At 42.2% G+C, this 24,492-nt stretch overlaps 1 protein-coding gene across 1 annotated transcript; it reads right to left on the bottom strand.

Annotated features, from left to right (window-relative positions):
* Positions 1-19,347: 19,347 nt before the first annotated feature.
* Positions 19,348-22,306, bottom strand: LOC110521440 (nuclear factor interleukin-3-regulated protein-like). The gene has a single exon (XM_021598987.3). The coding sequence runs from the start codon at positions 21,250-21,252 to the stop codon at positions 20,413-20,415; it is 840 nt and encodes a 279-aa protein (XP_021454662.1). The 5' UTR covers positions 21,253-22,306; the 3' UTR covers positions 19,348-20,412.
* Between the last annotated feature and the right edge of the window lie 2,186 nt (positions 22,307-24,492).

Genomic DNA, 24,492 nt, shown 5'->3' with positions numbered 1-24,492 from the left:
AAAGTTTGGACACACCTACTCATTCCATGGTTTTTCTTTATTTTCACTATTATCAACATTGTAGAATAATAGTGAAGACATCAAACTATGAAATAACACATATGGAATCATGTAGTAACCAAAAAAGTGTTAAACATATCAACATATATTTGAGATTCTTCAAAGTAGCCACCCTTTGCTTTGATGACAGCTTTGCACACTCTTGGCATTCTCTCAAACAACATCATGAGGTAGTCACCCGGAATGCATTTCAATTAACAGGAGTGCCTTGTTAAAAGTTAATTTGTGGATTTTATTTCCTTCTTAATGCATTTGAGCCAATCAGTTACGTTGTGACAAGGTAGGGGTGGTATACAGAAGATAGCCCTATTTGGTAAAATAACAGCTCAAATAAGCAAAGAGAAATGACAGTCCATCATTACTTTAAGACATGAAGGTCAGTCAATATGAAAAGTTTCTTCAAGTGCAGTCGCAAAAACCTTCAAGCGCTATGATGAAATTGGCTCTCATGAGGACCGCTACAGGAAAGGAAGACCTAGAGTTACCTCTGCCGCAAAGGATAAGTTCATTAGTTACCAGCCTCAGAAATTGCAGTCCAAATAAATGCTTCACAGAGTTCAAGTAACAGACATATCTCAACATTAACTGTTCAGAGGAGACTGCGTGAATCAGGCCTTCATGGTTGAATTGCTGCAAATAAACCACTACTAAAGGACATAAAAAAATAAGAAGATACTTGCTTGGGCCAAGAAACACGACCAATGGTCATTAGACTGGTGGAAATCTGTCCTTTGGTCTAATGAGTGCAAATTTTAGATTTTAAGTTCCAACAGCCATGTCTTCGTGAGACCCAGAGTAGGTGTACGGATGATCTTCGCATGTGTGGTTCCCACCGTGAAGCATGGAGGAGGAGGTGTGATGGTGTGGGGGTGCTTTGCCGGTGACACTCTGCAGTGATACGCCATCCGTTTGCGCTCATTCGGGTTTGGGTTTGCGCTCATTCGTTTTTCAACAGGACGATGACCCAAGACACCTCCATGCTGGACAAGAAGTAGAGTGATTTGACCAAGAAATAGAGTGATGGAGTGCTGCATCAGATGACCTGGCATCCGACCTCAACTCAATTGCGATGTCTTGGGATGAGTTGGACCGCAGTGTAAAGGAAAAGCAGCCAACAACTGCTCAGCATATTTTAGAACTCCTTCAAGACTCCTTCAAAAAAAATTACAGGTGAAGCTGGTTGAGAGAATACCAAGAGTGTGCAAAACTGTCATCAAGGCAAAGGGTGGCTACTTTGAAGAATCTAAGTTTAACACTTTTTTGGTTACTACATGATTCCATTTTTGTTATTCCATAGTTGTTCCATTGTTATTCTACAATGTAGAAAATAGTAAACATAAAGAAAAACCCTTGAATGAGTAAGTGTGTCCAAACATTTGACTGGTACTGTACGTAAATGTGATATTTCAGTTTCTTATTTTTAATACATACATTTTTTTTGTATATATATATGTTTTTGCTTTGCAATTATGGGGTATTGTGTGTAGTTTGATGATTTAAATATTTTATGTAATCCATTTTAGAATAAGGCCGTAACGTAACAAAATGTGGAAAAAGTCAAGGGGTTTGAATTGTTTGCCAATTTTCTGCATAGGCCTACCTGTATTCGCGCAGTGCCTTCTGGCTAGATCAGAGCTGCCATATGATGTAGTGTGGGGAGGTCTCACTATTCCCTCTCCCGTTTTTATTATTTTAATTCCCCTGATAAGTTATGCAGTCTCATCCTTAAAGTTTGCTGTCTCAGCCTGGTCTCATATACTAGACGTAACATAGTAAAAGTAAATCCGGGGTACTCAAATTAGTATATGTCACGTTCACCATGGTTATATAAGACAGAAGGTTACTTAAGGCAAAAACAGATGTATGCTGGTTGGGCGGGTAGGTGTATAAAGTGGAAAGGCATCACGGACAACCAACTTTTTGCCGCCAAAAAACTCTAACGTCCAAAAGAGAACACTGGAACAATATTCCTATCATCCAAATGTGGGGAATGATGAGAGGTGGTCTATGGAAAACGAATGTCTATTTTGTGATGTCATTAAAAATGGAATAAAAATGTTCTAACAAAAATATTGTAACATGAACAGTATACACGCTGTACAAAGATGATGCGAGTGTTTTTGTTAAGATAGGAATGAAATGTTAGTTTTCAAACGAGATCATAGTTTTGATGATACTTTGCTCCAGTAAGTAGCCACATCCGAGGGAGCTCAGAGAGCGTGTCAGCATGACGGAACATCCCTTTTTTACCAGAGTGTATAAAGGATGAGTTGAGAATTAACATATCAGACCAGAAGGACTCAAGCTACAGCTTAGGTCTCTATTGGTTACAACCCTGAAAATCAACACGAGGTGAAGACGACAAAGTAGCCTCTCTAACAATCAATGTTACGGCTGAGTAGCTGTTCTAAGTACTGTATCTAAGAAAGTGAATTTAAGTAGGACCATCCTGTTACTCTCTTCAAACCATCGTCTACTACACTGCTCTCATCACCCCGCTGGGGATCATCGACCTGGCTGATGAGCTGTCTTCAGTGGACCACTCTTCCAGAACGAGGGAAATTAAACACCTACCTGTTAGTTCTGCTTCAGACTACAGGACAAGGCATTGAAGCCACAGCCAACTAAGAAGAAGGACATTATGGCCTCTTGTGGACAGTCAGAGCCTTACACTTAAGAGCTCAGGAGAAGGCCCAAAGGAACCTTTTCCACAAAGGCCTGGGCCCAACAGAGATAAATGACAAAGGAAGACATTCAAACACGTAAATATGTTCATGACTTCTTATTCCAAATTGGCGGCGGTTTGGGGGCAAAGTATTATGATTACTGTGAGCATAGTTCCAATTGTATTAGTGTTTTCTCTCTTTCTCCATTTTCACCTCTCTTTTGATAAACAATCTGTCATGTTGTTGTTAGTCCACTAGGAACCTGTTTCCATCGTATGAAGTTTCTAATCAATAACCTATATCATGTGTGTGTGTATCCTGTGTTATCATTTAGTTAGTTAGGAAATAAATAATAATAATAATAAATCAGTTTGTGTGGTACAGAATGATCAGTAAAGCTGGGGTTTGTGCAGATGCAAGAAGTACGTGACGTTCAGGATTATGAGACTGATATGAGGTAATGATTAGTAAATTACTGTTGTCAATATATATAACTTATATATCATCTAGAGTTTAATTCGGGAGATGGTAACTCGTTAAACAACTTATTCCATGGTGCCCCTGTAATGAACACAAGGGGAGACAGAAGGCTGGTTTCAAGCACAGCAGGTGTTTATTGCAAAGGACCACAGGAGGAGGCTGGTAGCTGGGTCCAGGGGCAGGCAGACGTTCATACACAGGAGGTCCAAAAGGGCCAGGAGGTCAGGCAATAGGTAGAGAACAGGAAATCCAATAGGCTAAAGTACAGGCAGGGAATAGGCAAAATGCGTTGTTAGTGAGGCAGGAAAAAACTATCATACACGGGAGGAGTAACTCACGGGAAACCCAGCACTCTGAAAGACATGTCACAAAGCAAACAATACCTCACAGTGATGGGGTGCAAAGAACTGAACTAAATAGTGTGGGATAGTGACATACAGATGTGTGGACAGGTGATTGGAATCTGGAGAGTGAGCTGCATTCAGGGGATCTAGGCTGGAAAGTGAGCTGGGATGTGAGTTGGAAGCAGATGTTACAGCCCCAAATCCTAATGAGTTGATTGTTACATGATTAATCAAACAAAACAATACTCACAACACTAAAAGATCATTCTGATTAACATTAATATATATCTGAAGAAAAGCATGTAAAATAGTACAGTACTAGTGTGCAAAAGCCAATAAAGTTACTGGGTAGTGTTGTGTGTTGACTGCGACCTGGTATAGTTGAAGGCCAGGATTGCAGTGGGCAAGAAGAATTTCATTCATATTGAAATTAATTTTATATTTATATTGCGAGTCATGATTATTGACTCTCTCTCTCTGACAAAGAAATACAAAGAGATTTTTAACACACACAAACAAACTACTAGGTCATCATTGTTACCTAAGCTGAGTGCCTCATGGTGACGACCATTTTGGATCCAGCGCTGGCCACCAGATCCATGATCCTGCCCATTTCCTTCACCATTTTACCCAGAGGAAAAAACATTTTTTTCAGTGCTTTATCAGTCTTATTTATTAAAACAGATACACGCACACTCTCAAAGAAGGGTCTCTCTTCTTCAAACCACTGTGCGTCTCTTATCAATACCTCTCTCTCCCTCTTGCTCAATTAATTAACATTAACTTGATAGCTACCTAACTTGTTTTGTGGGATACAGGGATGAAAAATACCACGTCTGCTGAAATAGTCAGTGAAACATTTAGGCTAACGTTAGCTATAGCATCTTGTCTTCAATAGTACTGTCACTCCAACATCACAGGCTATAGCCTACCTTGAACAATACAAAGAAGATGCGGGTAGTGAAGGGCTGATAGTTTATAAAGTCTAGCTAATGCATCGTGTACCTAACTAGCTAGCTAGCTTAACATACCTTGCTTGCTCCTCAGTGAAGATGCTCTCATCTCTCCATCTGAGGTGAGAGACGATCGTTGGGACCACTCGTAAAATAATCCTTGATTAACTGTAATTCAGATAATAGTGGCAATTTTGTTCGAAATAATGACAACTAAGTAGCTAAATAAAACAACAAGCAACATTGCTCCCGAGTGGTGCTGCATTTTTAGGCACTGCATCTCAGTGCAGGAGGTGCCACTACAGTCCCTGGTTAGAATCCAGGCTGTATCACATTGTGATTGGGAGTGATTGGGAGTCTCATAGTCTGGCCCACAATTGGCACAGCGTCATTGTAGGCCGTGGTAGGCCGTCATTGTAAAATAAGATTTTGTTCTTAACTGGCTTGCCTAGTTAAATATACAAACATTAATCTGAGAAGTCAGCTTCAACGATGTGACCACGTTTACATGCGCACCAATATCCTGTTATTATTCAGAATACTCAAGCATTCTGTTTATGTGTTGACGCATATAAACATCATATCCCGTTTACAATAACTTGAAAAGCTTGTGTCCCGGTTATGTGAAACCAGGATAAGATGCCTGGGATATGATGATCTTAGACGGGATACTGTGGCATGCAACCATCTTATCTCGTTTACTGTTTTTGTTAACAGTCTGCACAGGCTCAGAGGCACATATCATGGGTGTTTTGCAGTCTATGGGATTGTGTTACGAAGTTTTCATCTGATTGTCAAACAAATCACTTCAAAAAGTAGGCTAAATGCGCAGTTCTTTCCACCATAATAATTCCATAATAATTTATTTTTCTTATACTCCGTACTTCACCGTATAGCACAATGACTACTTTCACAAGTTTCTGCTAACATTTGTTAGGCCATATTATAATTTCTGACATTTGGTAGGCCTTTTGTTTGTCAACTATAGTTAGATATATGCAGCTTCTCTTCTGTCAGGACTTGTTGCCCCAGAAAACTGAATAAAGTAGTGCTCACCAGAAAATTGTCTTACTTACATCAATAGAATGAATGCATTAATCTAGTTAACAAGTTTTTTTTTAAAAATTTTTACGAACCCGAGAGAAAACTCAATAACTCCAAAACAGTGGTAAAATTGGAAAATGTCCAATGTCATCAGTTTGACCGATTTTAAAACCATCAGGATCCTTAGAAACCGAATTGCCACCAACCAAGTACACCTTACTCAATTGTCTAAAAGATTGAATGACAAAATCTGGATGCTATCTTGCTAAGACCTACTACTAAGGTGACAAAGGTACAAACAAGGTTCTAGTACATGATGGTAGCACGTTTCTCATTAATGAGAGGTCATAGAAGTCCAAGTATGACTAAGTGAGATGAGGGGGAGAATACCAACGCGACATGGAAGGAGATTAACTTCAACAGAACTAGTGATACATTCTGTGTATAATACAGATGTGACAACTTCGTGGTTAGTTAAATGTTACTGCTGTAACCACCAGAAAGACGCTTAGCCACATAACGGAATGGGGTTGGGGTCTCTATGAGTCACAGGCCAAGTTGTTTGTCTTTTAAGACCCCCTGATCAACTTCTAATGCTTCTTACTGTAGCCTATGTCTCAATTTCTGTCACAGAATAGAACAGTGACATCCCACTAGGCACAGAAGTCTATTTTAGATTTACATTTGGTTGAGTTGTCATTCAACTAACATGAATTCAACATGAAATCAACAAAAAAATTCACCATGACATTGGATTTAGGTTCAAAGTTGGGTGAAAAAAAGATGAAATTCCCTTACGTTGATGATTTTTTGCAAATCCAATCAACATCATCACATAGAATAATTTTGTTTAAATTACGTGGAAACAATGTGAAACCAGAATAAGATGCCTGGCTTTGCTAACTTTACTTGCTAACAATACATTTTTTTCCACCATGTCTCGATCATCAAAATGACACATCTCAATTGACTCGTCTTGCCAGTAGCTATCAAAGAGAAAAAGTCAAATTCATGATAATGTTAATTTTGAGGGTTATTTTGAACATGGACTATTTAACCTTAAAGTAAACAATGCATGTGAAAAACTTTTCGAATTGCTTTATTTTCGAATCCGAGCAAAGTATGGTGTTCTGTATTAAATGTTACTGTACTGCAATTTAAAGAAAAAGTTCATTGTCCCTCTATCAGAATAATGGCTTCAGTCAAACCTTGTTATCCCATCCCACTGGGAAAAAACTGGTTGAATCAATGTTGTTTCCATGTCATTTCAACAAAACAATTCTATGTGATGCCTTTGAATCAACATGGAAAACTAATTGGATTTTCAAAAAGTCATCAACATAAGGTAATTCAGTATTTTCTTCATCCAACTTTTTACCTAAATCCAATGTTGATTTAATATTGAATTCACCTTAATTGAATGACAATCCTATGTTTCACGGAATCGTGGCTGAATGATGACATGGATATTCAGCTAGCGGGATACACGCTGCACCGGCAGGATAGAACAGCACACACCCTAAGAGGAGGGGGGGCGGTCTGTGCATATTTGTAAACAACAGCTGGTGCACAAAATCTAAGGAAGTCTCTAGATTTTGCTCGCCTGAAGTAGAGTATATTGTGAGAAATTGCAGGCCACACTACTTGCCTAGAGAGTTCTCAACTATACTTTTCATGGTTGTTTATTTACCACCACAAACAGATGCTGGCACAAAGACCGCACTCAGTCAGCTGTATAAGGAAACAAGCAAACAGGAAACCACTCACCCAGAGGCGGCGCTCCAAGTGGCGGGAGACTTTAATGCAGGGAAACTTAAATCAGTTCTACCAAATCTCTATCAACATGTTAAATGTGCAACCAGAGGGGGAAAACATTTCTAGATCACCTGTACTCCACACACAGAGACACGTACAAAGCTCTCCCTCGCCCTACAAATCCGACCACAACTCTATCCTCCTAATTCCTGTTTACAAGCAAAAATTAAAGCAGGAAGCACCAGTGACTCGGTCTATAAAAAAGTAGTCAGATGAAGCAGATGCTAAACTACAGGACTGTTTTGCTATCACAGACTGGAACATGTTCCGGGATTCTTCCGATGACATTGAGGAATACACCACATCAGTCACTGGCTTTATCAATAAGTGCATCGAGGACGTCGTCCCCACAGTGACTTTACGTACATACCCCAACCAGAAGCCATGGATTACAGGCAACATTCACACTGAGCTAAAGGGTAGACCTGCCACTTTCAAGGTGCGGGACTCTATCCCGGAAGTTTACGAGAAATCCCGCTACGCCCTGTGACGAACCATCAAACAGGCAAAGCGTCAATACAGGGCTAAGATTGAATCATACTACACTGGCTCCGACGCTCGTCGGATGTGGCAGGGCTTGCAAACTATTACAGACTACAAAGGGAAGCACAGCCGCGAGCTGCCCAGTGACACGAGCCTACCAGACGAGCTAAATCACTTCTATGCTCGCTTCGAGGCAAGCAACACTGAGGCATGCATGAGAGCATCAGTTGTTCCCAGGCGACTGTGTGATCACGCTCTACGTAGCCGACGTGAGTAAGACCTTTAAACAGGTCGACGTACACAAGGCTGCGGGGCCAGACGGATTACCAGGACGTGTGCTCCTGGCATGTGCTGACCAACTGGCAGGTGTCTTCACTGACATTTTCAACATGTCCCTGATTGAGTCTGTAATACCAACATGTAGACCACCATAGTCCCTGTGCACAAGAACACAAAGGCAACCTGCCTAAATGACCACAGACACGTAGCTCTCACGTCCGTAGCCATGAAGTGCTTTGAAAAGCTGGTAATGGCTCACATCAACACCATTATCCCAGAAACCCTAGACCCACTCCAATTTGCATACCGTCCAAACAGATCCACAGATGATTCCATCTCTATTGCACTCCACACTGCCCTTTCCCACCTGGACAAAAGGAACACCTATGTGAGAATGCTATTCATTGACTACAGCTCAGCGTACAACACCATAGTACCCTCGAAGCTCATCACTAAGCTAAGGAACCTGGGACTAAAAACCTCCCTCTGCAACTGGATCCTGGACTTCCTGACGGGCCGCCACCAGGTGGTGAGGGTAGGTAGCAACACATTTTACACGCTAATCCTCAATCCTGGAGCTCTCCAGGGGTGCGTGCTTTGTCCCCTCCTGTACTATCTGTTCACCCACGACTACATGGCCAGGCACGACTCCAACACCATCATTAAGTTTGCAGGCGACACAACAGTGGTAGGCCTGATCACCGACAACGACGAGACAGCCTATGGGGAGGAGATCAGAGACCTGGCCGGGTGGTGCTAGAATAACAACCTATCCCTCAACGTAACCAAGGCTAAGGAGATGATTGTGGACTACAGGAAAAGGAGCGACAAGCACGCCCCCATTCTCATCGACGGGGCTGTAGTGGAGCAGGTTGAGAGCTTCAAGTTCCTTGGTGTCCACATCAATAACAAACTAGAATGGTCCAAACACACCAAGACAGTTGTGAAGAGGGCACGACAAAGCCTAATCCCCCTCAGGAAACTAAAAAGATTTGGCATGGGTCCTGAGATCCTCAAAAGGATATTATACAGCTGCAACATCGAGAGCATCCTGACCGGTTGCATCACTGCCTGGAACGGCAATTGCTCGGCCTCCGACCGCAAGGCACTTCAGAGGGTAGTGCTTACGGCCCAGTACATCACTGGGCCAATGCTGCCTGCCAACCAGGACCTCTACACCAGGCGGTGTCAGAGGAAGGCCCTAAAAATTGTCACAGACCCCAGCCACCCCAGTCATAGACTGTTCTCTCTACTACCGCATGGCAAGCGGTACCGGAGTGCCAAGTCTAGGACAAAAAGGCTTCTCAACAGTTTTTACCCTCAAGCCATAAGACTCCTGAACAGGTAATCAAATGGTTACCCAGACTATTTGCATTGTGTGCCCCCCCAACCCCTCTTTTACGCTGCTGCTACTCTCTGTTTATCTATATGCATAGTCACTTTAACTATACATTCATGTACATACTACCTCAATTGGGCCGACCAACCAGTGCTCCCGCACATTGGCTAACTGGGCTATCTGCATTGTGTCCCACCACCCACCACCCGCCAACCCCTCTTTTTATGCTGCTGCTACTCTCTGTTCATCATATATGCATAGTCACTTTAACCATACCTACATGTACATACTACCTCAATAAGCCTGACTAACAGGTATAACCTTGCTACTGTTATTTTCAAATGTCTTTTTACTGTTGTTTTATTTCTTTACTTAACTACACACACACACAAACCTTTTTTTCGCACTATTGGTTAGAGCCTGTAAGTAAGCATTTCACTGTTGTATTCGGCGCATGTGACAAATAAACTTTGATTTAATTTGGCAACTGAAATACATGTAAATCAAAAATAGACTTCTGTGCCCAGTGGGATGTCACTGTTTTATTCTGTGACAGAAATTGAGACACAGGCTACATGTCTTCCCCCTTATAATGTTAGTCACTCTGTTAGCTCTTTTCTCGAAGAACAGGCCTGTAAAAGCTTTTTAGAGAGGAAGCTACTTTCTCATTTCACAAAGGTGAAGATTCAACAAGTCAGTCAGTGACACTCAGAATTCATGTCAGTACAAAAGGTGAGCGATGAAGATGTAGCTACTGTGATGCACAGTGGTTGTATTGAAATAATGTCGATTCCACCTTGGTTCTCATCTGTTGGTAACACCAAAAGATGTTGGCTGACAATGTAGTGGGACAAAAAAACATAACTTGGCCTGTGACTCATAGAGACCCCAACCCCATTCCGTTATGTGGCCAATCATCTTTCTGGTGGTTACAGCAGTTACATGTAACTAACCACGAAGTTGTCACATCTGTATTATACACAGAATGTATCACTAGTTCTGTTGAAATGTATCTCCTATGTGAAGTTGGTATTCTCCCCCTCATCTCACCTAGTCATACTTGGACTTTTCTGACCTCTCATTAATGAGAAATGTATTTGTATTTATTATGGATCTCCATTAGCTGCTGCCAAGGCAGCTGCTACTCTTCCTGGGGTCCAGCAAAATTATGGCAGTTTATACAATTTTAAAAACATTACTATACATTCACAGATTTCACAACACACTGTGTGCCCTCAGGCCCCTACTCCACCACTACCACATATCTACAGTACTAAATCCATGTGTGTGTGTGTATAGTGCGTATGTTATCGTGTGTGTGTATATGTGTGTGTATGCATGTGTCTGTGCCTATGTTTTCACAGTCCCCGCTGTTCCATAAGGTTCTTTTTTAGTCCTTTTTTAAAATCTAATTGTACTGCTTGCATCAGTTACTTGATGTGGAATATAGTTCCATGTAGTCATGGCTCTATGTAGTACTGTGCGCCTCCCATAGTCTGTTCTAGACTTGGGGACTGTGAAGAGACCTCTTGTGGCATGTCTTGTGGGGTATGCATGGGTGTCCGAGCTGTGTGCCAGTTGTTCAAACAGACAGCTCAGTGCAATCAACATGTCAATACCTCTCAGAAATACAAGTAGTGAAGAAGTCAGTCTCTCCTCCACTTTGAGCCAGGAGAGATTGACATGCATATTATTAATATTAGCTCTCTGTGTACATCCAAGGGCCATCCGTGCTGCCCTGTTCGGAACCAATTGCAATTCTCCTAAGTAATTTTTTGTGGCACCTGACCACATAGAGCAGCACCTTATCATGGACATACTTTTCCCCATCTTAGCTACTGTTGTATCAATATGTTTTGACCATGACAGTTTACAATCCAGCGTAACTCCCAGCAGTTTAGTCACCTCAACTTGCTCAATTTCCACATTAATTATTACAAGATTTATTTGAGATTTTGGGTTTAGTGAATGATTTGTCCCAAATATAATGCTTTCAGTTTTACAAATATTTAGGGCTAATTTATTCCTTGCCAACCACTCTGAAACTAACTGCAACTGTTTGTAACGTGTTGCAGTCATTTCAGTGTTGAGTCATCCGCATACATAGACACTCTGGCTTTACTCAAAGTCAATGGCATGTCGTTAGTAAAGATTGAAAGGAGCAAGGGGCCTAAACAGCTGCCTGGGGAATTCCTGATTCTACCTGGATTATGTTTGAGAGGCTTCCATTAAAGAACACCCTCTGTGTTCTGTTAGACAAGTAACTCTTTATCCACATTATAGCAGTGGGTGTAAAGCCATAACACATACTTTTTCCCAGCAGCAGACTATGATCGATAATGTCAAAAGCTGCACTGAAATCTAACAAGACACAATCATTTTATCATCAATTCCTCTCAGCCAATCATCTGTACTTGTTGAGTGTCCTTCCCTGTAAGCATGCTGAAAGTCTGTTGTCAATCTGATTACTGTGAAATAGCATTGTATCTGGTCGAACACATTTTTTTCCAGAAGTTTACTAAGGGTTGGTAACAGGCTGATTGGTCAGCTATTTGAGCCAGTAAAGGGGGCTTTACTATTCTTGGGTAGCGGAATGACTTTAGCTTCCCTCCAGGCCTGAGGGCACACACTTTCTAGTAGGCTTAAATTGAAGATGTGGCAAATAGGAGTGGCAATATCATCTGCTATTATCCTCAGTAATTTTCCCTCCGGATTGTCCCCGGTGGCTTGTCATTGTTGACAGACAACAATCATTTTTTAACCCATTCCACTCTGACTTTACGGAATTCAAAAGTCAAATTCTTGCCTTTCATAATTTGGTCCGATATACTTGGATGTGTAGTGTCAGCCTTTGTTGCTGGCATGTCATCCCTAAATTGGCTTATCTTGCCAATTAAAAAGTCATTAAAACTTCTTCAGGATAGTTGGGTCCCCTGCAGGACTGTTGAGCTAACGTAGGCTAATGCGATTAGCATGAGGTTCTAAGTAACAAGACCATTTCCCAGGACATAGACATATCTGATATTGTCAGTAAGCTTAAATTCTTGTTAATCTAACTGCACTGTCCAATTTACAGTAGCTATTACAGTGAAATAATACCATGCTATTGTTTGAGGAGAGTGCACAGTTTTGAACATGAAAAGTTATTAATAAACAAGTTAGGCAGATTTGGGCAGTCTTGATACAAAATGTTGAACAGAAATACAACGGTTCATTGGATCATTGGAACTGTGACATGCTTAACACCCCTGCCATCCTACAATCTAAGCTTGATGCCCTCAATCTCACACAAATTATCAATGAACCCACCAGGTACAGCCCCAAATCCGTAAACACAGACACCCTCATAGATAGGATCATTTACAAATTAGCCTCCAACACTCTACTCAACAAATTGGATGCAGTCTATCACAGTGCCATCCGTTTTGTCACCAAAGCCCCATATACTACCCACCACTGCGACCTGTACGCTCTTGTTGGCTGGCCCTCGCTTCATACTCGTCACCAAACCCTCTGGCTCCAAGTCTTTGCTAGGTAAAGCCCCACCTTATCTCAGCTCACTGTTTACAATAGCAGCACCCACCCGTAGCACGTGCTCCAGCAGGTACAGTCCTCCTCTGTCCTCCACTCGTTACCTGTATTAATGACACCTGTTTGAACTTGTTATCAGTATAAAAGACACCTGTCCACAACCTCAAACAGTCACACTCCAAACTCCACTATGGCCAAGACCAAAGAGCTGTCAAAGGACACCAGAAACAAAATTGTAGACCTGCACCAGGCTGTGAAGACTGAATCTGCAATACGTAAGCAGCTTGGTTTGAAGAAATCAACTGTGGGAGCAATTATTAGGAAATGGAAGACATACAAGACCACTGATAATCTCCCTCGATCTGGGGCTCCACACAAGATCTCAACCCGTGGGGTCAAAATTATCACAAGAACGGTGAGCAAAAATCCCAGAACCACACGGGGGAACCTAGTGAATGACCTGCAGAGAGCTGGGACCAAAGTAACAAGCCTACCATCAGTAACACACTACGCCGCCAGGCACTCAAATTCTGCAGTGCCAGACGTGTCCCCCTGCTTAAGCCAGTACATGTCCAGGCCCGTCTGAAGTTTGCTAGAGAGCATTTGGATGATCCAGAAGAAGATTGGGAGAATGTCATATGGTCAGATGAAACCAAAATATAACTTTTTGGTAAAACTCAACTCGTCGTGTTTGGAGGACAAATTATGCTGAGTTGCATCCTAAGAACACCATCCATACCTACTGTGAAGCATGGGGGTGGAAACATCATGCTTTGGGGCTGTTTTTCTGCAAAGGGACCAGGACGACTGATACATGTAAAGGAAAGACTGAATGGGGCCATGTATCATGAGATTTTGAGTGAAAACCTCCTTGCATCAGCAAGGGCATTGAAGATGAAACGTGGCTGGGTCTTTCAGCATGACAATGATCCCAAACACACCACCTGGGCAATGAAGGAGTGGCTTTGAAGAAGCATTTCAAGGTCCTGGAGTGGCCTAGCGAGTCTCCAGATCTCAACCCCATAGAAAATCTTTGGAAGGAGTTGAAAGTCCGTGTTGCCCAGCAACAGCCCCAAAACATCACTGCTCTAGAGGAGATCTGCATGGAGGAATGGGCCAAAATACCAGCAACAGTGTATGAAAACCTTGTGAAGACAGAAAACGTTTGACCTCTGTCATTGCCAACAAAGGGTATATAACAAAGTATTGAGATAAACTTTTGTTATTGACCAAGTACTTATTTTCCACCATAATTTGCAAATAAATTCATAAAAAATCCTACAAATGTCATTTTCTGGATTTTTTTTCTCATTTTGTCTGTCATAGTTGAAGTGTACCTATGATGAACATTACAGGCCTCTCTCATCTTTTTAAGTGGGAGAACTTGCACAATTGGTGGCTGACTAAATACTTTTTTTGCCCCACTGTACATCTCACTGGTCACCCCCAAAGCCAATTCTCCCTTTGGCCGCCTCTCCTTCCAGTTCTCTGCTGCCAATGACTGGAACGAACTGCAAAAGTCACTGAAGCCGGAGACTCTTATCTCCCTCACTAGCTTTAAGCACCAGCTGTCAGAGCAGCTCACAGATCACTGCACCTGTACATAGCCCATCTGTAAATAGCCCATCCAACTACCTCATCCCCATACTGTATGTATTTATTTATCTTGCTCCTTTGCACCCCAGTATCTCTACTTGCACATTCATCTTCTGCACATTCTACCATTCCAGTGTTTAATTGCTATATTGAAATGACTTTGCCTCCCTTATCCTACCTCATTTGCACATGCTGTATATATACTTTTTCTACTGTATTATTGATTTATTATGTTTGTTTATTCCATGTACAACTGTGTTATTGTATGTGTCGAACTGCTTTGCTTTATCTTGGCCAGGTCGCAGTTGCAAATGAGAACTTGTTCTCAACTAGCCTATCCGGTTAAATAATTTTAAAAAATTTAAAAATCTGTCTAAAACATTGCACATTCACTGCTGCCGTCTAGTGGCCAAAATCTAAATTGCAACTGGGCTGGAATAATACATTATGGCCTTTCTCTTGCATTTCAAAGATGATGGTACAAAAAAATACAAACAAATTGTTTTTTTTTCCTTTGTATTATCTTTTACCAGATCTAATGTGTTATATTCTCCTACATGTTTCCTTTCAAATGGTACCAATAATATGCATATCCTTGCTTCAGGGCCTGAGCTACAGGCAGTTAGATTTGGGTATGTAATTTTAGGTGAAAATTGAAAAAAGGGGCCGATCCTTAAGAGGTTTTTAAAGTAGTTGGCAATATCAGTGGGCTTTGTGATAAATGAGCCATCTGATTCAATGAATGATGGAGTTGGCCTTTTTCCGCAAATTTAATTTAAGGTGCCCCAAAGCTTTTTACTATCATTCTTTATAACATTTATCTTTGTTTCATAGTATAGTTTATTTTGATTTACTTTAGTCACATGATTTCTTAATTTGCAAAACGTTTGCCTATTAGTTGGGCTGCCAGACCACTCAGGGCTGCGGGCCAGAAGATTGAGAGTTCGCCGACTACCGCAGACGAGCTCACTCTCCCTGCCTGTTTCATTACACTACGATCGGAGCTGGCTGTAGACAATGATCAGCTAGGGGGGAAATCAGATTTTCAACATTTTGATGCCATATTTATGATTATATAAAATATATGCAACGAATTTTCCACCTGTGCCAATACACCACAGAACCAGTAAACAAAGCATACCGACTTCAGGCTTGGTTTAACAATCTCTGAATGTCATTCAACTTTTCTGTGTTTTGTAACAGATGTTTCTTTCATCTAATGGCCGCTGCACAGTTTGGATTGATTGATTGAATTTATTTGTCAGTTTAAAAAAATACATATATACACAAAGATTTTTTTTAAGTGACTGGGATTGCGCACTAATGCCGGGGACTTATTTCTATTGTGATCCCTATATTTTACATAAATACATATACAATTACATAGATACAGACACATTACGGAGATAGAGACGAAAACATTCTCAACCTCGAGATGAGTATGAGGGGGGCATTTATACAGGTGAATTTGGAAGTTTACATACACCTTAGCCAAATACATTTAAACTCTGTTTTCCACAATTCCTTTCTTTTAATCCAAGTAGAAATTCCCTGTCAGTTAGGATCACCACTTTATTTTATGAATGTGAAATGTCAGAATAATAGAAGAGAGAATTATTTATTTCAGATTGTATTTCTTTCATCACATTCCCAGTGAGTCAGAGGTGTACATACACTCAATTAGTATTTGGTAGCATTGCCTTTAAATTGTTTAACTTGGGGCAAACATTTCGGGTAGCCTTCAGCAAGCTTCTCACAGTAAGTTGGGTGAGTTTTGGCCCATTCCTCCTGACAGAGCTGGTGTAACTGAGTCAGGTTTTATTTATTTTGCTCCTTTGCACCCCAGCATCTCTACCTGCACATTCATCTTCTGCCGATCTACCATTCCAGTGTTTAATTGCTATATTGTAATTACTTTGCCACCATGGCCTATTTATTTGCTTAACTTACCTCATTTGCACTCACTGTATATAGACTTTTTGTTTTCTTTTGTTCTACTGTATTATTCACTGTATGTTTTGTTTATTCCATGTGTAACTCTGTGTTGTTGTATGTGTCGAATTGCTACGCTTTATCTTGGCCAGGTCGCAGTTGCAAATGAGAACTTGTTCTCAACTAGCCTACCTGGTTAAATAAAGGTGAAATAAAAAATAACAAATTCTCCTCCACCTAACTTTACAGTTGGCACCATGCATTCGGGCACGTAGCGTTCTCCTGCCAAACCCAGATTTGTCTGTCATACTGCCAGAAGGTGAATTATGATTCATCACTCCAGAGAACACGTTTATACTGCTCCAGAGTCCAATGGCAGCGAGCTTTACACCACCCCAGCCGACGCTTGGAATTGCACATGGTGATCTTAGGCCTGTGTGTGGCTGTTCGGCCATGGAAAACCATTTCATGAAGCTTCTTGTGCTGACGTTGCTTCCAGAGCCAGTTTGGATCTTGGTTGTGAGTGTTGCAACCTAGGACAGAGGATTTTTACTCTTTATGCGCTTCAGCACTCAACGGTCCAGTTCTGTGAGAATGTGTGGCCTACCACATAATTGACCAAGGCAGCTCTAGCAGGGCAGAAATGTGACAAACTGACTTGTTGGAAAGGTGGCATCCTATGACGGTGCCACGTTGAAAGTCACTGAGCTCTTTAGTAAAGCCATTTTTTTTAACCAATGTTTGTCTATGGAGATTGCATGGCTGTGTGCTCAATTTTATACACCTGTCAGCATAGGGTGTGGCTGAAATAGCTGAATTGTCACACCCTCTCTCCAGCTCTCGACGTCGGTCTACTAACCACCGGCCCTGGCAACCATTATTACGCAGACTTGTTCCCCATCATTACGCCCACCTGGACTTCATCATCACCTTCATTACCTTCCCTTTATTTAGCCCTCATTAGCCTCAGTCATCTGTCAGTATTGGTATGTTTTCATGTGCAGTACGCATCCCCTGTTTTGTTAATTTGCCTTGCATCTTTGTTATTAAACTCTCCTTCTGCACCTGCTTCCTGACTCCCTCCATATACGTGACACTAATCCACTCATTTATAGGGGTGTCCACATACTTTTGTATATATGCATATATATAGTGTGTGTATATGTATATATTTACAGTACCAGTCAAATGTTTGGACACACCTACTCATTCAGGGGATTTTCTTTATTTTTACTATTTTCTACATTGTAGAATAATTGTGAAGACATGAAAACTATGAAATATCACATATGGAATCATGTAGTAACCAAACAAGTGTTAAACAAATCAAAATATATTTTCTATTTTAGATTATAAGTAGCCATCCTTTGCGTTGATGACAGGTTTTCATACTCTTGGCATTCTATCAACCAGCTTCCCCACAAATGCTTTTCCAACTGTCTTGAAGGAGTTTCCGCATATGCTGAGCACTTGTTGGCTGCTCTCCTGTTTGGTCAAATAGCCCTTACACAGCCTTTAGGTGTGTTGGGTCATTGTCCTGTTGAAAAACAAATGATTCTCCCACTAAGCGCAAACCAGGTGGGATGGCGTATCGCTGCAGAATGCTGTGGCAGCCATGCTGGTTGTGTGCCTTGAATTCTAAATAAATCACTGACAGCGTCACCAGTAAAGCACCCCCACACCATAACACACACATGCAGTGATCATCCGTTCACCTTCTCTGCATCTCACACGGCGGTTGGAACCAAAAATCGCAAAATGTGGACTCATCAGACCAAAGGACAGGTTTCCACCAGTCTAATATCCATTGTTCGTGTTTCTTGGCCCAAACAAGTCTCTTCTTATTATTGGTGTCCCTTAGTAGTGGTTTATTTGCAGCAATTCAACCATGAAGGCCTGATTCACGCAGTCTCCTCTGAACATTTGCTGTTGAGAAGAGAAGCTTAGTCCTAACCCCAGAGAGATAGAGATAGGCCCGTGGTATGCTACGACACAGACATGCATTTCTTTATGTCAGAGGACTACTGTGTCTGCTATACATAAATACATGTAGCCATAATGAAGGAGGATTATTCGTTAATTTTCAATACAAATATTTTGTATAAATGTAAGCATTATATTGTTAAATTATAGGAGTAACTCTGGAAGGCCTGATACAGTCTTCCTCACCTCAAGTTCAATTGTCGGAGTCAGTTGGAGTGCCGTGGCACACTGCCTTCATATCATAGGCCTGCAGTAGCTATAGCTTCATAATAATAGCCACACCATACCAAACCTTCACAAGCCTGTCTAAACTTTAATAGGATAATATCAAAAGTAAGTCAGGCCATTGTTTATTGGGAAAATACGAGCAGAAGAGCTAATGAAAACCAAGGAAAAAACGCACTCCCCTCCCCTGTGCTCCCCAAAAAAACACACAACCCTCCCCAAAGCAAAAAAAAAGTTTGTCAACCCTCCCCTATTTTGGACCAACCGGTAAATTTCGACCTATCCCTTAGAAAACATGTTACAGATGGCCCATCTCTCCACCTCAAAGTCTATGAAGTACCTTTGAAATGCTGGCAGGCAGAGGAGACAAAAATAGTATGTCTGTAACCACAACCCAAAAACATACTCCTCACCAGGGTTGTTGTCAGGGTCTGAGTTTTAGTGCAGTCTTGAGAACAACAAAAACAAGCATAAATAACCCCAGCATTTATCACATTGGTTGCTGTAGCTTCACCCACCTCAGTCTCTCTGAAAACACATAGCTATTAGGTATACAATTAGCCGCTACACACTAACTCAGTACCGAGATTAAAAACTACAATTTAATACATAAGGGATCTGTTAGCAGAAAAGTATTTTATTAACAAAGGTAAACAATTAAGTTTGCTTTACAGAACACATTTTCTCTTCAGTTTTACAGCCAATTTCCTGCAATTCTGCACATTTTGCCCTTGGGTAGGGAGACATTTTGTGCAATTCTACACATTTTGCCCTTGGGTGGGGAGACATTTTGTGCAATTCTGCACATTTTGCCATGACTTTTGCCAGGTTAATATGTTATCTGAGTGAGAGTGACTAACAAAATCAATGGGGGCTCTGTGGAGGTCAGGGCAGCTGGGCACGTGCCCTGCATTTTCGATTGGTAATTCGGCCATGATTACTACAAGTTTAGATAGCTGGCTAGACTAACTAGACTAATTGACCAATCTAAAAATATTTAACTGACATGGGTTAATTGAGTGACTGTCAGTGAGTGACATATTCCAAGAGGAAAACTGTTGCAACAAAGTTTTGAAATTGCACCTTGTGTATTCTACTATTCTAACTCTCAACAGTAAGTTGAGACCCTGACAGATTTTATAAATGTAGTATTATTATTCATATATATTTTTTTAAATGACAGAGGTCTGGAGCTCGGCGTCCTCATGTGTAGCTACGGCCCTGCTCCTCACTCCAGAGAGGCACTGAACCACAGTGCTATCTTGCTATACCAGCCAGCCAGCCAGCCAGCCAGCCAACAAAACCTTAACATTACCCACACAGTAACGTAAACACTTGATTCAATAAAAAAAAAAAGATCAATTCCATCCACCACCCCAGAGTCCCTCAGTACTATGAAACATAGCTTCATCCCAAAGTCCAGCTAGTTCAGCATGATTGCCAGTAAAGTATTTTACATTGTATTTAATCCAGTTAACTTGGGCAGTAAGGAAGCATGGTGAAACCTGAGAAGCAACAACTTTCAGAAAATAAATCAAAAGACAAATGTCTGTTTTAAGTTGACATAATGCATTTCTGTAAATTTGGTGTCAATGTTACAGCGCTAAGAGCATGGATCCTTCATGTTCTCAGTGCTGTGGTTGGTCTGCTCTGTGCTGCTGTGCCATGTGCTATGTGGTCAGTCAGTCAGATACATAGAGCGGGAGCGGGGGGGAGGCCCTGTCTCTGACATCCCTGTGGACAGTAGGAGCACTGATGGTCTTCAGCCTCAACTTGTGCGGTAATGCAGCACTGGAGGAGGCTGCTGGGACCTGCTGTTCTCCCTCCTCATCTGAACCCCCTCTCCTAGGGGTGGGCCTCAGCAGGGGAACCCCCGTCCAGGACAATAGGGGAGAGGGGAGAAGCGGGGGCAGGAGAAGGGAGGATGAGTTTTCAGGGTGGACAACACCAGGAATTTCTAAGAAGTATGGATAGGCCCTTCTAGTTGGTAGAGCATGTGGATTGATCATGGCAGGAGCCAGTTGTCCAGTCTGGACAGGGGGTAGGTGGTGGTAATTTGGCAAAGTAGAGGGGTCTCTGTAGCTGGGCCTCCTACCCCAGTAGACGTCCTTGTCCAGGGGCTGGGTTGGGCTGCTGGGTGGCGGAGAATGAGGGCTGTGGGTATGGGCATGGTGGAGCCGTAGCAGGCTGCTCTGGTGGGCAGCATAGCCCGCAGGGCTCACCAGGCCAAAGTGGAGTTTGAGGGCCAGCAGTTCTGTGTTCAACCGGGCGTTCTCTTTGTTCATGGCCGCCAGGCGGCTCTCCAGCACATAATCGTTTACCCTCCTCTTCTCCCTCGAGCGCTTGGCCGCCTCGTTGTTCTTGCGACGCTTCTCCCAGTATGTGACGTCCTTCTTCTCCTCTGGAATGAACTCTCTCTTGCGCCTCAGGCCCTTGTGTATCAGCGCCCCCTCTAGGGAGGCTGTATGGCCATCCTCCACTGTCTCCGTGCTCCCATTTAGAGATACTGACATGGGCTCCATCTGCTCTCAGTATAGAAAGTAGGATGACTATTTCTTGGTTGGGCAGATAAAAGAAGGATAAGTAAGTTCTCGTGCACTTCGTTCAGGTTTCTGTCTAGGATTTCACCTGTGAAGGGAATGTTTATTATTAATTATTTGCAAAATCCTATGATTAGGCTATACATTTTCACATTTCTGCTATACAGTCTGGGTCACAGATCAGAACATTTATTCATTTCTGTGTTTGAGCATTGAAATCTTTGAATGACATGGTGTTGTAGAGCCACTAACACACTCATATCCCACTGTCTAACCGGATATACAGGCTGAATAAAGCAGTGGTGTATATGGTGGAAGGGCTGAGAGGAGGAGTTGTCTGAGGTGTAGCCATCCCCTCTAATGTGACTAAAATAATGTAACACATTTTGCTCTTAATGTCCGAAAGACGTGTACATTTAACGTGTGATTCATCTCGTAGACAGAACCCAGACAGTATGCATAGCCTACACATTAAAATGCTCATGTTGGAGAGTTGGTATGATATAGTATAAGCATATTTAAGTATATATAGTCTAGTATTTGCTGTGCCAGCTTTTATGTCATTCACACAACCAGCTTCTAGATTTGACACAGGAACCTATCTGAACCTGTCTCTTCCTTCAACTTGACTAATAAACTCATATTGTTTTCCTAGATTACTATTACTTTTTTACTACCACTATTTTGTCTGACAGAACGGGCAAGTCAAGTGGTTGAGAGTTACGATCACACTCAATCTGCTTGATGCAGATCAGGCCCGTTTTAGAAACAAGGAAGGTTTTGGTTTCACAATTCTGCTCTCTCCCTCTCTCACACTCTTTTTTTCTCTCTCTCTCCCTCTCTCACACTCTCTTTTTCTCTCTCTTTCGCTCTCCGTCTCTCACACACTCTCTCTCTCTCACACACACTCCCTCTCTCTCTCTTTCTCTCTCTCTCTCTCTCTCTCTCACACACTCTCTCTCTCTCTCTCTCTCACACACACTCTCTCTCTCTCTCTCTCTCTCACACACACTCTCTCTCTCTCTCTCTGTCTCTCTGTCTCAAGAAGCTACTGCTTGCCTGCAGTGTGCTCATCTCTGGTTCCATATCCTCTACCTCCCTTTCACCTTCTATCCCCTCTGTATGAGATAAGAGGTTAGGTGCATGGGCCCTAGCCACTGGAAAATAGAAACCCTAATACAACCCTAATAAAAGTCTCTCCTGAACCATTACATGCTTATTAGTAAGGGCACCATGTCCCAATGTGAACTCTGATCTGTCTGGATGTCAGTGGTATGCAGCTCAATAGTTGAGATTGATTGGTCGCGGGCTGGTTTGGGTTACAATGCTGATGGCTGTTTGACGTTGTTTCTCCACCATGTTTCCGACAGCAGAGAGAGATGAGACCATAATGCACCAACTGTCAGCACCATGACGGCAGAAACATAGAGCAACAGAAGAAGAGAAGAACTACTAGAATAATCTGAAGGAGACCAGGTGAATGTACAGTTGAAGTCAGAAGGTTACATACACTTAGGTTGGAGTCATTAAAATTTGTTTTTCAACCACTCCACAAATTTCTTGTTAAGAAACTATAGTTTTGGCAAGTCGGTTAGGACATCTACTTGTGCATGACACAAGTAATTTTTCCAACAATTGTTTACAGACAGATTATTTTACTTATAATTCACTGTATCACAATTCCACTGGGTCAGAAGATTACATACACTAAGTTGACTGTGCCTTTAAACAGCTTGGAAAATTCCAGAAAATTATGTCATGGCTTTAGAAGCTTCTAATTTACACAATTTGAGTCATAGGAAAATCAGCCAAGACCTCAAAAGAAATCAGCCAAGACCTCAGAAAAATATTTGTAGACCTCCAAAAGTCTGGTTCATCCTTGGGAGCAATTTCCAAATGCCTGAAGGTACCACATTCATCTGTACAAACAATAGTACGCAAGTATAAACACCATGGGACCATGCAGCCATCATACCGTTCAAGAAGGAGACACGTTCTGTCTCCTAGAGATAAACATCCTTTGGTGCGAAAAGTGCAAATCAATCGCAGCTCAACAGCAAAGGACCTTGTGAAGATGCTGGAGGAAACAGGTACAAAGTATCTATATCCACAGTAAAACGAGTCCTATTTCGACATAACCTGAAAGACTGCTCAGCAAGGAAGAAGCCACTGCTCCAAAACCGCCATAAAAAAGCCAAACGACGGTTGCAACTGCACATGGGGACAAAGATCTGACTTTTTGGAGAAATGTCCTCTGGTCTGATGAAACAAAAATAGAACTATTTGGCCATAATGACCATCGTTATGTTTGGAGGGAAAAGGGGAGGCTTGCAAGCCGAAGAACACCATCCCAACTGTGAAGCACGTGGGTGGCAGCATCATGTTGTGGGGGTGCTTTGCTGCAGGAGGGACTGGTGCACTTCACAAAATAGATGGCATCATGACAAAGTCACGATCCAAGATGGCGTAGCAGTAAGTCGTCCTGTCGTGTCCCTTGTATATATCGTTTCTTTTTCGTTTTTTTTTACATATTTTTCTAAGCATATCTCTTTAAAAACATTTTGCTAAACCTAAGCTTCCAATACTCTCCTGCAACCCGCCTCACCCAACGTAGCTATTTTTCTTAAAGTATTTATATTTACTTCGGAACCGGAACCCCTCAACTGAAGCTAGCCAGCTAACCACCAGCTGTGCTAGCGGTCTTCAGCTAACCGGTCATCAGCTAACCTTTAGCTCGGTAAGCTCTCGCCAGTTCGAACAACGCGACTAACCAGAGCACAACGGACCTATTTATTTTTTTCATCCCCGGATTCATCCCCGGATTCCCACCGCAAACGGAACATTTCTCAGCTGGATCTTCACAACTAGCTATCTAGCTAAACCGCAACCCCGGATGATTGCTCCTGGCTAGCGTTTCCACCCACTTAGCTTGAAGCTAGCCCGGCCAGCGCACCTGTGCTACCACCGTAGCATACTCCTGGGCTACAATACCCGGGCCCACGACCGGTCTATCGATGTCACCGCATGAAGAGGAATAAACAGACTCACCCCATCGCGAAGTCCCCCAAAGGCTAACTCTCTAGCCCTCTCTATCTCCCTGCTTGCTAATTAGGCCTGCTAACTGCTAGCTTGTCCAGCTCCGGTCCGCTAACTGCTACCTTGTTTACCCCGGGCCTACAAACTGTTAGCTTGTTAGCACAGGCCTGCTAACCGTCTGAATCG

The sequence above is a fragment of the Oncorhynchus mykiss genome, chromosome 4 (assembly GCF_057628025.1).
Source record: "Oncorhynchus mykiss isolate SJ-2025 chromosome 4, ASM5762802v1, whole genome shotgun sequence".
Lineage (NCBI taxonomy): Eukaryota > Metazoa > Chordata > Actinopteri > Salmoniformes > Salmonidae > Oncorhynchus > Oncorhynchus mykiss.
This window is presented reverse-complemented; position numbering and strand designations above follow the sequence as displayed.

Excerpts from the sequence above, each read along its gene's own strand:
- LOC110521440 (XM_021598987.3), bottom strand. The coding sequence starts at position 21,252 with ATGGAGCCCATGTCAGTATCTCTAAATGGGAGCACGGAGACAGTGGAG.